This window comes from Schistocerca americana, chromosome 7, assembly GCF_021461395.2.
Source record: "Schistocerca americana isolate TAMUIC-IGC-003095 chromosome 7, iqSchAmer2.1, whole genome shotgun sequence".
NCBI lineage: Eukaryota > Metazoa > Arthropoda > Insecta > Orthoptera > Acrididae > Schistocerca > Schistocerca americana.
The window spans coordinates 467,385,189-467,397,876 of record NC_060125.1 but is presented as its reverse complement, the minus strand read 5'-3'; the positions used below and the strand labels follow the sequence as shown (position 1 = coordinate 467,397,876).

The 12,688-nt window shown below is 41.9% G+C and overlaps 1 protein-coding gene across 7 annotated transcripts in view; it reads left to right on the top strand.

Annotated features, from left to right (window-relative positions):
* LOC124622517 (chromatin modification-related protein eaf-1-like) overlaps positions 1–12,688 on the top strand; it is a 294,631-nt gene that overhangs the window by 154,048 nt on the left and 127,895 nt on the right. For all 7 annotated transcript variants that reach the window (XR_006980637.1, XM_047148240.1, XM_047148239.1 and 4 more), the window contains one exon: positions 864–962. Coding sequence is in view for 6 of the 7 variants with exons in the window: in XM_047148240.1 (XP_047004196.1) it covers positions 864–962 (99 nt within the window). In the remaining variant the exon portion in view is untranslated. The remainder of the gene's footprint in view (positions 1–863; positions 963–12,688) is intronic.

The window sequence follows — 12,688 nt, the reverse complement described above, 5'->3', positions numbered from 1 at the left end:
TTAGGATGTATCCCAGGACTTTTGTTACCTCAGTGTACATTTAATAATTGAGTTATACATAACTTTGAATGCTGTAGGTTCTTTGGTTCTGGTTTATAGACAATGAGCATTAAGTTCGCAATTGCAGTAAAAAGTCTTGAATACTGGTACACTGATGTCTCTGAATATTAGTCATGTTTAGTAGTGTTGTGGTACGTTGAAGTATTGTCCTCACTGCGGTCTTCTGTACTAATGTGTGTAAGTCTATAGATGCACTGAGTCCAGTTGAAGCTTTGCATTGTGGCTACTTAAAAAGATGTGCCTCCCCTAAATTGACTGCTGGAAGAGCGAGCTCGGCCAGCAGAGCAGAGGTTTTCAAAGTGCCATCTCCTGCATAGGTTTGAGTTAGCAGGGCGAGCCAGGTTCGGTCAAAGAAGATGCTATTGATACCGCACGCTGTACCCTCTGAACACCTTTCATCCTTTTGTGCAGCCACTATACCTGCCCCTTGCCATGACCGTGATAGTGTATATTTGGGTGCCTGTGTGGCTGCGCATGTGAATGTATTTACCTTTACTAGAGAAAGATCAAGAGCTAGAAAGCTGGTGTGATTACTGTTTTCTGTTACGTGTGTCTGTGCATCGTGCATTGATCCAATGTAGATTAGTGGGTGGTTGCCTTTGCCGTTGCCATACTCTACATATGTACAGAAGTGCATACATATTATATTACTGTTTACAAATGTACTTATTGCAATATTTGAATCAGTATGTTATTGTTGCTTTAAAATATTGCTTTCAAGTTGTATGTATAATTGGTTCTTTGTTAAAAATAGTGAAATCATAATTCTGCATTTTGAGTATTGTCTCATTTTATTTTCTTAGACTTACCACAACAAGCTGGTATCATAGGAACTTCAGTGGCTATGCCAGTTGTATCATCCGTCCCTACTGTTTTTACTGGGCAGCAAGTTCAGCAAGCAGGTGTGTTGAGAAAATTTTCCGTTCTATATTTTTTCACTCTTATTTTGTTTCTATTTCTGCCTGATTTGTTATTTAGCTGCTGAATGAAAAACTCTACAACTCAGCATGCTGTTGGATAGACTACTTTCATTTGCTTGTCATTTTAAATAATTAAAGTTTAATGACTACAAGGACGATTCAAAGCTTTACTTGCTTCCATTACTTATATTGCTGTACTTAAGCATAGAATGTGTTTCAGACAGAGGAGAAAGAGATTGATAAATGCATACACTGATGAGCCAGAACATTATCATCACCTGCTTAAACTGTGTTGGTCCGCCTTTGGAATGCAGTAGAGCAGTGCTTCTGTATGGTATGGATTTAACAAGTCATTGCTGAGTTTCCGGAAGTATGTGGCATCAGATGGCTACACATAGGTCGCACAATTCCAAGATGGAATGTAACAATATATGAAAAGGATAGTTGCTACTCACCCTATAGCAGAAATGCTGAGTCACATAAAGGCACAACAAAAAGACTGTCATAAAGTTAGCTTTCAAATAAGGCCTTTGTCAAAAGTAGACAACTCACACACACACACACACACACACACACACACACACACACACACTCGTGCAAGTGCAACTAACAAACACATGACCACAGTCTCTGCCAGCTAGAGCCGGCTCTAGTGTGTTATTTGCATTTGTGTGAATGTGTGCATGTGAGTATGTGGTCTACTTTTGACAAAAGACTTGTTGGCTAAAACGTAACTTCCCGACAGTCATTTTGTTGTGCATTTCTGTGAGTCAGCATCTCTGCTATATGGTGAGGAGCAACTATCCTTTTCATATATTGTCATACAATTCCTGATAGGTATGGGTCGGTGGGTGCGAACTCCGTGCCTGGTAGCACCTGATGTGTATTCCATCACATTTAGCTCAGGTGAATTTGATAACCCAAGACATTCATGTGTCTTCACTATTGTACTTCTGAAATCAATGTAGCGTGGACCTGGCCTTGTGTCATGGACAGATATCCTGCTGAAAGATGCCATTGCTGTCAGAGAAGACATTAAGTACGAAGGGATGCAAAAATTTTATTGTAGCCCACTGTTGTTAGTGTATCTTGGATTACTACCAGAGATCACAAGGAAATCCAGGCAAATGTCATCCATAGAATAACATTGCCCCTGCTGGTCTGCGTCCATGGCATGGTGCACTTTTCGATTAGCCTTTTGTACCTAGACACAACCATTGACATGATGTAAGTAATTCAACTGAGCAAGCGACATGATTTCATTGTACCATGGACCAGTTATCCTATGTGCACTGCAGTCGTAATTAACAGTGTCTTTGGGTCAATATGGGAACATTGGGCATCTACGGAAGAGGTAGAAGGATAGTGAAACTACCACTTTGTACTAAATGGTTGGACATCCATGACTTCGCAGAATGCGGGATTCAGCGGCTTGTCTGTTCTGTTAAGTAGAGTAGATAGTTCTGTGCGGCATTTCTGCCGAAAAAGCAAAACTGGTGCACGCACAAGTGTTTCGGAGCATACTGTTCACTGTACATCGTTCAACATGGAGGTCCACAGCAGACCATCCCGATGTGTTGACATGTTGACCCAACAGCATGGTCAGTTACGATTTCAGTGGGCATGGGACCATCGGGATTCAACTATTGATCAATGGAAATGTGTCGGCTCTTTGGGTGATCACATTTTTGGTACACCAGGTCGATGGTAGTCTCCATAAATGCCATCAAAATGGTGCAAGGTGGCTTGAAACATGTTGTATGCCACGGACGTAGGTTGGTGGGAACGGAATTATGCTATGGGAGGACATTCTCCTGCACTTGCATGGTAACTGTTGTAGTTGTGAAAGACACACTCCCATCTGCGAACCACTTGCATCCCCTAATGCTTGATGTCTTCTCTGACAGGGAAGTCATCTTTCAGCATTATAATTGTCTCAGAGCCAGAACTGTGATACAGTGGTTTTAGGTGTGTTACAGTGAACTCACTTTGATGTCTCAGCAACCAAATTTGACTGATGTAAATACTACAGAACCCTTCTTGGTCGCTATAGGGCGCCATCACCATATAAGCAAATCAGTGGCCCTTTATTCATGTGAATTACATGACCTGAGCATACCTCCACATACCTACCAACAGACTGTTGGATCCCTAATATGCAGAATCAGTGATGTATTTCATTCCATAGACAGACAAACAAGCTATTAAGCAGGTGGTCATAATGTTTTGGCTCATCAGTGTATGTTTTGTGTGTGTGTGTGTGTGTGTGTGTGTGTGTGTGTGTGTGTTTCGACATTTAGATGTTAATTATGAATTTTGTTCGTTGGATATATTATTGAGCTGCCATGTACAAGCACAAAAGGTGGACTTACTATTGAGAAGCATGTTCATAAGTTACATACAAAAAGCAAAATTGAGCATCAGTGGATCAAAGTAAGGCCAGTTGTACACAGCCATCCTTTCCTGGAGCTCGTGAAGTATTTCCCACTTAAAAGAAATACTTTCACAAATTACTAAGAAAAATAGTGAGAGCTTTGTTGTAGTTGCTATTTTTCCATGTTGTTGTTGTGGTCTTCAGTCCTGAGACTGGTTTGATGCAGCTCTCCATGCTACTCTATCCTGTGCAAGCTTCTTCATCTCCCAGTAACTACTGCAACCTACATCCTTTTGAATCTGCTTAGTGTATTCATCTCTTGGTCTCCCTCTACGATTTTTACCCTCCACCCTGCCCTCCAATACTAAATTGGTGATCCCTTGATGCCTCAGAACACGTCCTACCAACTGATCCCTTCTTCTAGTCAAGTTGTGCCACAAACTTCTCTTCTCCCCAATCCTGTTCAATACCTCCTCATTAGTTATGTGATCTACCCATCTAATTTTCAGCATTCTTCTGTAGCACCACATTTCGAAAGCTATTCTCTATTTATCGTCCATGTCTCACTTCCATACATGGCTACACTCCGTACAAATACTTTCAGAAATGACTTCCTGACACTTAGATCTATAAACGATGTTAACAAATTTCTCTTCTTCGGAAATGCTTTTTTTTGCCATTGCCAGTCTACATTTTATATCTTCTTTACTTCGACCATCATCAGTTATTTTGCTCCCCAAATAGCAAAACTCCTTTACTACTTTAAGTGTCTCATTTCCTAATCTAATTCCCTCAGCATCACCCAACTTAATTCGACTACATTCCATTATCCTTGTTTTGCTTTTGTTGATGTTCATCTTATATCCTCCTTTCAAGACACTGTTCATTCCGTTCAACTGCTCTTCCAAGTCCTTTGCTGTCTCTGAAAGAATTACAATGTCATCGGCAAACCTCAAAGTTTTTATTACTTCTCCATGGATTTTAATACCTACTCCAAATTTTTCTTCGGTTTCCTTCACTGCTTGCTCAATATAAAGGTTGAATAACATCGGGGAAAGGTTACAACCCTGTCTCACTCCCTTCCCAACCACTGCTTCCCTTTCATGTCCCTCGACTCTTATAACTGCCATCTGGTTTCTGTACAAATTGTAAATAGCCTTTCGCTCCCTGTATTTTGCCCCTGCCAACTTCAGAATTTGAAAGAGAGTATTCCAGTCAACATTGTCAAACACTTCCTCTAAGTCTACAAATGCTAGAAACGTAGGTTTGCCTTTCCTTAATCTTTCTTCTAAGATAAGTCGTATAGTCAGTATTGCCTCACATGTTCCAATATTTCTATGGAATCCAAACTGATCTTCCTCAAGGTTGGCTTCTACTAGTTTTTCCATTTTTCTGTAAAGAATTCGCGTTAGTATTTTGCAGCTGTGGCTTATTAAACTGATAGTTCGGTAATTTTCACATCTGTCAACACCTGCTTTCTTTGGGATTGGAATTATTATATTCTTCTTGAAGTCTGAGGGTATTTCGCCTGTCTCATACATCTTGCTCACCAGATGGTAGTGTTTTGTCAGGACTGGCTCTCCCAAGGCCGTCAGTAGTTCTAATGGAATGTTGTCTACTCCCTGGGCCTTGTTTCGACTCATGTCTTTCAGTGCTCTGTCAAACTCTTCACGCAGTATTGTATCTGCCATTTCATCTTCGTCTACATCCTCTTCCATTTCCAGAATATCGTCCTCAAGTACGTCGCCCTTGTATAGACCCTCTATATACTCCTTCCACCTTTCTGCTTTCCCTTCTTTGCTTAGAACTGGGTTTCCCTCTAGGCTCTTGATATTCATACAAGTGGTTCTCTTTTCTCCAACGGTCTCTCTAATTTTCCTGTAGGCAGTATCTATCTTACCCCTAGTGAGATAAGCCTCTAAATCCTTACATTTGTCCTCTAGCCATCCCTGCTTAGCCATTTTTCACTTCCTGTCAATCTCATTTTTGAGACGTTTGTATTCCTTTTTGCCTGCTTCATTTACTGCATTTTTATATTTTCTCCTTTCATCAATTAAATTCAATGCTTCTTCTGTTACCCAAGGAGTTCTACTAGCCCTTGTCTTTTTACCTACTTTATCCTCTGCTGCCTTCACCACCTCATCCCTCAAAGCTACCCATTCTTCTTCTACTCTATTTCTTTCCCCCATTCTTGTCAATCGTTCCCTTATGCTCTCCCTGAAACTCTGTACAACCTCTGGTTATTCAGTTTATCCAGGTCCCATCTCCTTAAATTCCCACCTTTTTGCAGTTTCTTCAGTTTTAATCTACAGTTCATAACCAATAGATTGTGGTCAGAGTCCACATCTGCCCCTGGAAATGTCTTACAATTTAAAATCTGGTTCCTAAATCTCTGTCTTACCATTACATAATCTATCTGAAACCTGTCAGTATCTCCAGGCTTCTTCCATGTATACAACCTTCTTTTATGATTCTTGAACCAAGTGTTAGCTATGATTAAGTTGTGCTATGTTTCCATAGTATATGTATTATTCATTTGTCTTCATCCTTTTATAGAGAAGTCACATTACCATACTACCAGAGTCTAAGAAACTAATTGTACATGAAGCTTTGAAACAAGTTTCATGAAATAGACTCTACAGGAGTAGTAATTTACATACAACAGTGATCTAGTGCACCAGTTTCACTGTATCTCCTTGACATAAATAGCGTGGGCGGTCACAGAGGGTGGGCTTACTGGTAGTTGGGAGCTCCAACGTCAGGCGCGTAATGGACCCCCTTAGAGATATGGCAGCAAGAGAGGGGAAGAAAACCAGTATGCACTCCATGTGCATACCGGGGGGAGTCATTCCAGATGCGGAAAGGGTCCTTCTGGATGCCATGAAGGGTACAGGGTGCACCCATCTGCAGGTGGTCGCCCATGTTGGCACCAATGATATGTGTCGCTATGGATCAGAGGAAATCCTCTCTGGCTTCCGGCGGCTATCTGATTTGGTGAAGACTGCCAGTCTCGCTAGCGGGATGAAAGCAGAGCTCACCATCTGCAACATTGTCAACGGGACTGACTGCGGACCTTTGGTACAGAGCCGAGTGGAGGGTCTGAATCAGAGGCTGAGACGGTTCTGCGACAGTGAGGGCTGCAGATTCCTCGACTTGCGCCATAGGGTGGTGGGGTTTTGGGTTCCGCTGGATAGGTCAGGAGTCCACTACACGCAACAAGCGGCTACACGGGTAGCAGGGATTGTGTGTCGTGGACTGGGCGGTTTTTTAGTTTAGATGGCCTCGGGCAAGTACAGAAAGGGCAGCAGCCTCAAAGGGTGCGGGGCAAAGTCAGGACATGCGGGGTCCAAGCAGCAATCGGTATTGTAATTGTAAAGTGTCGAAGCTGCATTGGTAAAGTACCGGAACTTCAAGCGCTGATAGAAAGCACCGAAGCTGAAATCGTTATAGGTACAGAAAGCTGGCTGAAGCCAGAGATAAATTCTGCTGAAATTTTTACAAAGGCACAGACGGTGTTTAGAAAGGATAGATTGCATGCAACTGGTGGTGGAGTGTTTGTCGCTGTTAGTCGTAGTTTATCCTGTAGTGAAATAGAAGTCGATAGTTCCTGTGAATTATTATGGGTGGAGGTTACACTCAACAACCGAGCTAGGTTAATAGTTGGCTGCTTTTACCGACCGCCCGACTCAGCAGTATTAGTGGCAGAACAACTGAGAGAAAATTTGGAATACATTTCACATAAATTTTCTCAGCGTGTTATAGTCTTAGGTGGAGATTTCAATTTACCAGATATAGACTAGGACACTCAGATGTTTAGGATGGGTGCTAGGGACAGAGCATCGAGTGACATTATACTGAGTGCACTATCTGAAAATTACCTCAAGCAATTAAACAGAGAACCGACTTGTGGAGATAACATCTTGGACCTACTGATAACAAACAGACCCGAACTTTTCGACTCTGTAAGTGCAGAACAGGGAATCAGTGATCACAAGGCCATTGCAGCATCCCTGAATATGGAATTTAATAGGAATATAAAAAAAGGGAGGAAGGTTTATCTGTTTAGCAAGAGTAATAGAAGGCAGATTTCAGACTACTTAATAGATCAGAACGAAAATTTCTGGTGTGACACTGACAATGTTGAGTGTTTATGGAAAAAGTTCAAGGCAATCGTAAAATGCATTTTAGACAGGTACGTGCCGAGTAAAACTGTGAGAGACGGGAAAAACCCACCGTGGTTCAACAACAAAGTTAGGAAACTACTGCGAAAGCAAAGAGAGCTTCACTGCAAGTTTAAATGCAGCCAAAACCTCTCAGACAAACAGAAGCTAAACTATGTCAAAGTTAGCGTAAGGAGGGCTATGCGTGAAGCGTTCAGTGAATTCGAAAGTAAAATTCTATGTACCGACTTGAAAGAAAATCCTAGGAAGTTCTGGTCTTACGTTAAATCAGTAAGTGACTTGAAACAGAATATCCAGACACTCCGGGATGATGATGGCATTGAAACAGAGGATAACACGCGTAAAGCTGAAATACTAAACACCTTTTTCCAAAGCTGTTTCACAGAGGAAGACCGCACTGCAGTTCCTTCTCTAAATCCTCGCACAAACGAAAAAATGGCTGACGTCGAAATAAGTGTCCAAGGAATAGAAAAGAAACTGGAATCACTCAACAGAGGAAAGTCCACTGGACCTGATTCTACACAGAGTACGCGAAAGAACTTGCCCCCCTTCTAACAGCCATGTACCGCAAGTCTCTAGAGGAACGGAAGGTTCCAAATGATTGGAAAAGAGCACAGGTAGTCCCAGTCTTCAAGAAGGGTCGTCGAGCAGATGCGCAAAACTATAGACTTATATCTCTGACGTCGATCTGTTGTAGAATTTTAGAGCATGTTTTTTGCTCGCGTATCATGTCGTTTTTGGAAACCCAGAATCTACTCTGTAGGTATCAACATGGATTCCGGAAACAGCGATCGTGTGAGACCCAACTCGCTTTATTTGTTCATGAGTCCCAGAAAATATTAGATACAGGCTCTCAGGTAGATGCTATTTTCCTTGACTTCCGGAAGGCGTTCGATACAGTTCTGCACTGTCGCCTGATAAACAAAGTAAGAGCCTACGGAATATCAGACCAGCTGTGTGGCTGGATTGAAGTGTTTTTAGCAAACAGAACACAGCATTTTGTTATCAATGGGGAGACGTCTACAGACGTTGGAGTGACCTCTGGCGTGCCACAGGGGAGTGTTATGGGACCATTGCTTTTCACAATATATATATAAATGACCTAGTAGATAGTGTCAGAAGTTCCATGCGGCTTTTCGCGGACGATGCTGTAGTATATCGAGAAGTTGCAGCATTAGAAAATTGTAGCAAAATGCAGGAAGATCTGCAGCGGATAGGCACTTGGTGCAGGGAGTGGCAACTGACCCTTAACATAGACAAATGTAATGTATTGCGAATACATAGAAAGAAGAATCCTTTATTGTATGATTATATGATAGCGGAACAAACACTGGTAGCAGTTACTTCTGTAAAATATCTGGAAGTATGCATGCAGAACGATTTGAAGTGGAATGATCATATAAAATTAATTGTTGGTAAGGCGGGTGCCGGGTTGGTGGTGGTGGTGGTGGTGGTGGTGGTGGTGGTTAGTGTTTAACGTCCCGTCGACAACGAGGTCATTAGAGACGGAGCTCATGCTCGGGTTAGGGAAGGATTGGGAAGGAAATCGGCCGTGCCCTTTCAAAGGAACCATCCCGGCATTTGCCTGAAGCGATTTAGGGAAATCACGGAAAACCTAAATCAGGATGGCTGGAGACGGGATTGAACCGTCGTCCTCCCGAATGCGAGTCCAGTGTGCTAACCACTGCGCCACCTCGCTCGGTGGTGGTGCCAGGTTGAGATTCATTGGGAGAGTCCTTAGAAAATGTAAACCCATCAACAAAGGAGGTGGCTTACAAAACACTCGTTCAAGCTATACTTAAGTATTGCTCATCAGTGTGGGATCCATACCAGATCGGGTTGACGGAGGAGATAGAGAAGATCCAAAGAAGAATGGCGCGTTTCGTCACAGGGTTATGTGGTAACCGTGATAGCATTACGGAGATGTTTAGCAAACTCAAGTGACAGACTCTGCAAGAGAGGCGCTCTGCATCACAGTGTAGCTTGCTCGCCAGGTTTCGAGAGGGTGCGTTTCTGGATGAGGTATCAAATATATTGCTTCCCCCTACTTATACCTACCGTGGAGATCACGAATGTAAAATTACAGAGATTCGAGCGCTTACGGAGGCTTTCAGACAGTCGTTCTTCCCGCGAACCATACGCAACTGGTGCAGAAAAGGGAGGTAATGACCGTGGCACGTAAAGTGCCCTCCGCCATACACCGTTGGGTGGCTTGCGGAGTTTAAATGTAGATGTAGATGTAGATGTGTAGCGACACTTCCAAATTATAAAATGAGCCATATCCTAGATAACTGCAATCACACTTATGCTATGAAATGGTCTATTCTGCAACACATTAAACAGAATACTTTAATGAGTTATCTAAACAATCCACTCAATTATAAACATATTTGATCATTTCTTAATATATTGAGGCTTGTACGTATAAAACATATACATGGTGTTTCAAAAAGGACTTTACAACTTTAAAAATTCGTATAAATTTATTGAAAGAAGATATAAAGCTGGGTTTAGTGTTACTTTGTTGGGAAACACATCAAGTTTTTTTTTACCTTAAACTAAAGATGTTGCTTGTGTTACCCTGCACACATGCCATCAGAAGTCAGTTTCTTCCCAAACTCACTGTAGCATTGCAGGTGTACCTTGTCATTGGCAGCGTAACTTCTTGCTCTAAGTTCAGGTAAAGAAGCTGGCAAAGGAGGTACAAACATGATATCCTTGATGAATCCCCATAAAAAAGTCGAATGTTGTCAGGTCTGGGGAAAGTGGGGGCCATGCAATTGGCATATCATGGCCAATACATTGACCTGGAAAGCGGTCACTGGGAAAATCCCGGACAGCCAGGTAATGGGGTGGTGCACCATCTTGCATGAAGTAAACATTTCATTCTTTGTCATCCTTGTCAATCAAAAATTGTTGTAACATATCCAGGTACACTATCCCACTGATGTTTCTCTCATCGAAAAGAAAAGGGCTGTACACTTTGTTCTTGCTCAGTTCACAAAAAGTGTTCAGTTTAGGGCTATCACGAACCTGTTGCAATGTTTGATGTGGATTTTCACTGCTCCAAATTGTACAGTTGTGTGCTAACCTTGCAACTTAAGTGAAAAGTTAACTCATCAGAAAAGATGATTTTGTCCAAGAAATGTTCAGTCTCATGTAATCGATTTGCCATATCCGCAAACAAGTTCTTGCGAGCAATTTTATTAGTGTCTTTTATTGCTTGTACGATCATCAATCTGTATGGTTTCAAATGCAAATGGTTTCTCAGCACATGCCGAACTGTCATATGTGGGGTTTGCAGTTTGCGAGATGCATGCCGGGTTGATTTCATAGGGCTGTTGGCAAAACGTTGTCTCACTCACTCAATGACACCGTCAGATGTGCTTAGACAACCTGCATTTTTCCCATGTCTTATCGAGCACCCTGTTTCTATAAAACGTTTATGCCACTCAAAAATTGTAGGCCTACTAGGAGGGTCTTTAATGTACTTGGTACAGAAATTATGCTGAACTGTTGTCGCTGACTTCGATTCTTGAAACCAAAACACACAACTTGCACGCTTGGGTCCAGTGAAGGCAGCCATCTTAACTGAACTGCAGCTAGCACTCCTTACAGTGCAGTTCGGCACTAGTGAACTACGGAAGACACAACTTGATGTATTTGCCTACAAATTGACAGTACACTCACCTCTGTAGGTACTATGAATTTTTTCAAAGTTGTGAATGCCTTTTTGAAACGTCTTGTATTGTTGGTCTATAACTAAAAAGGAACTACTGAGGTGACTTGCAAGAGACTAACAGCCTTTGTCATTTGGTAATAAATAATTTTGAAACTTGCTGGGAGATGAATTTTTTTTCCCCGAAAGCAATTTTAACACCTGTATGTCTATCATTGCAGCAGTTTATCTTCCAATGATTAAAAGCGTGAAACTACAATTGAAGAAATGCTGAGACAGAGGGAATTAACATAAATAAAGGCCAGGTGGGTGGTGAGAACCAATGACATGTTGTAGTGCTAGTTCCCACCTGCGCGGTTCTGAGAAATTGGTGTCTGGGGGAAGAATCCAAATGGTGCGTGTGGTGAAACAGGCACAGAGATGACTTCTGAAATTTTCCTGGTGTATTTCTTCCTCCCGTAATTTTTGAGGTTGCAGCCGGATCCCATTAACATTCTGCCACAATATTTTGGCCCAGAGACATCCGGCCATCCTCAGGTGAGTAGACAAAATGCTGAAGAGACCTGACGCAGTCATGGTATTTATAGCGAATTTCATGCACGCGAATCGTTCTGGCAATGTATGGCACATGCGATAGGAGGTGACATGCACAAGGCACCGAAGTTATGTGTGCTGCCCTCAGTCGTGAAGTAAGCACAAACTAATCACTGAGTATCGACTGAGCATGTCGATTCCGTTGTGACTGCATAATTTTAATAATAGGATTCCAATTTTTATCAAGCTGAAAGTGGTTGTCACGATTCATTAAATTATTAGCAAGATGTATTTCCACGTTTTCTTTAATTACAGAGTCCCAGAAGCTGGAAATCGGTGCTAAAATTTTGGTATTATCGTATTCCATTGGATGTCCTATGGAAATGCAATGTTCTGCCCCTGCTGATTTTAAAGGTTGCCACAGGCAGGTGTGTCTTTCATGTTCTACACAGCGTTGCTGAACCTTTCATGTCATCTGACCTATATATGCAGAGCCACACTCACAGGGAATTGTAAATTGTCTATAATGGATCCAACTAAGGCTCTGCTCTTTGCTGGTGGATGAAAGATGCCATTGATATTATGCTTCCTAAGCAATCAGTCTATTTTAGAACACGTTCCCAGCATACAGAAGGAATGCAGTAGATTTATAGTCATCAGTCTCCTCAGAGCGTTACTTCTTGTTATTATAATTGTGCATGGCATTCTGTATTTGACGCGAAGTATAGCCATTCTCTTTAGAAACCTTTTCCAAATGCATTAATTCTTTATGAAGGCCATCAGCATCCGAAATTACATGCTCCTAATGAATTAAAGTACTGAGAACATCGGCAGTTTGAACATACTCTCTCCTCAACTTATTTTTTATTTAATAACGAGTTTTTTGAACAAACTGATGGTGTTGCCATGGGGAGTCCCTTGTCTCCTGTGGTGGTCAATC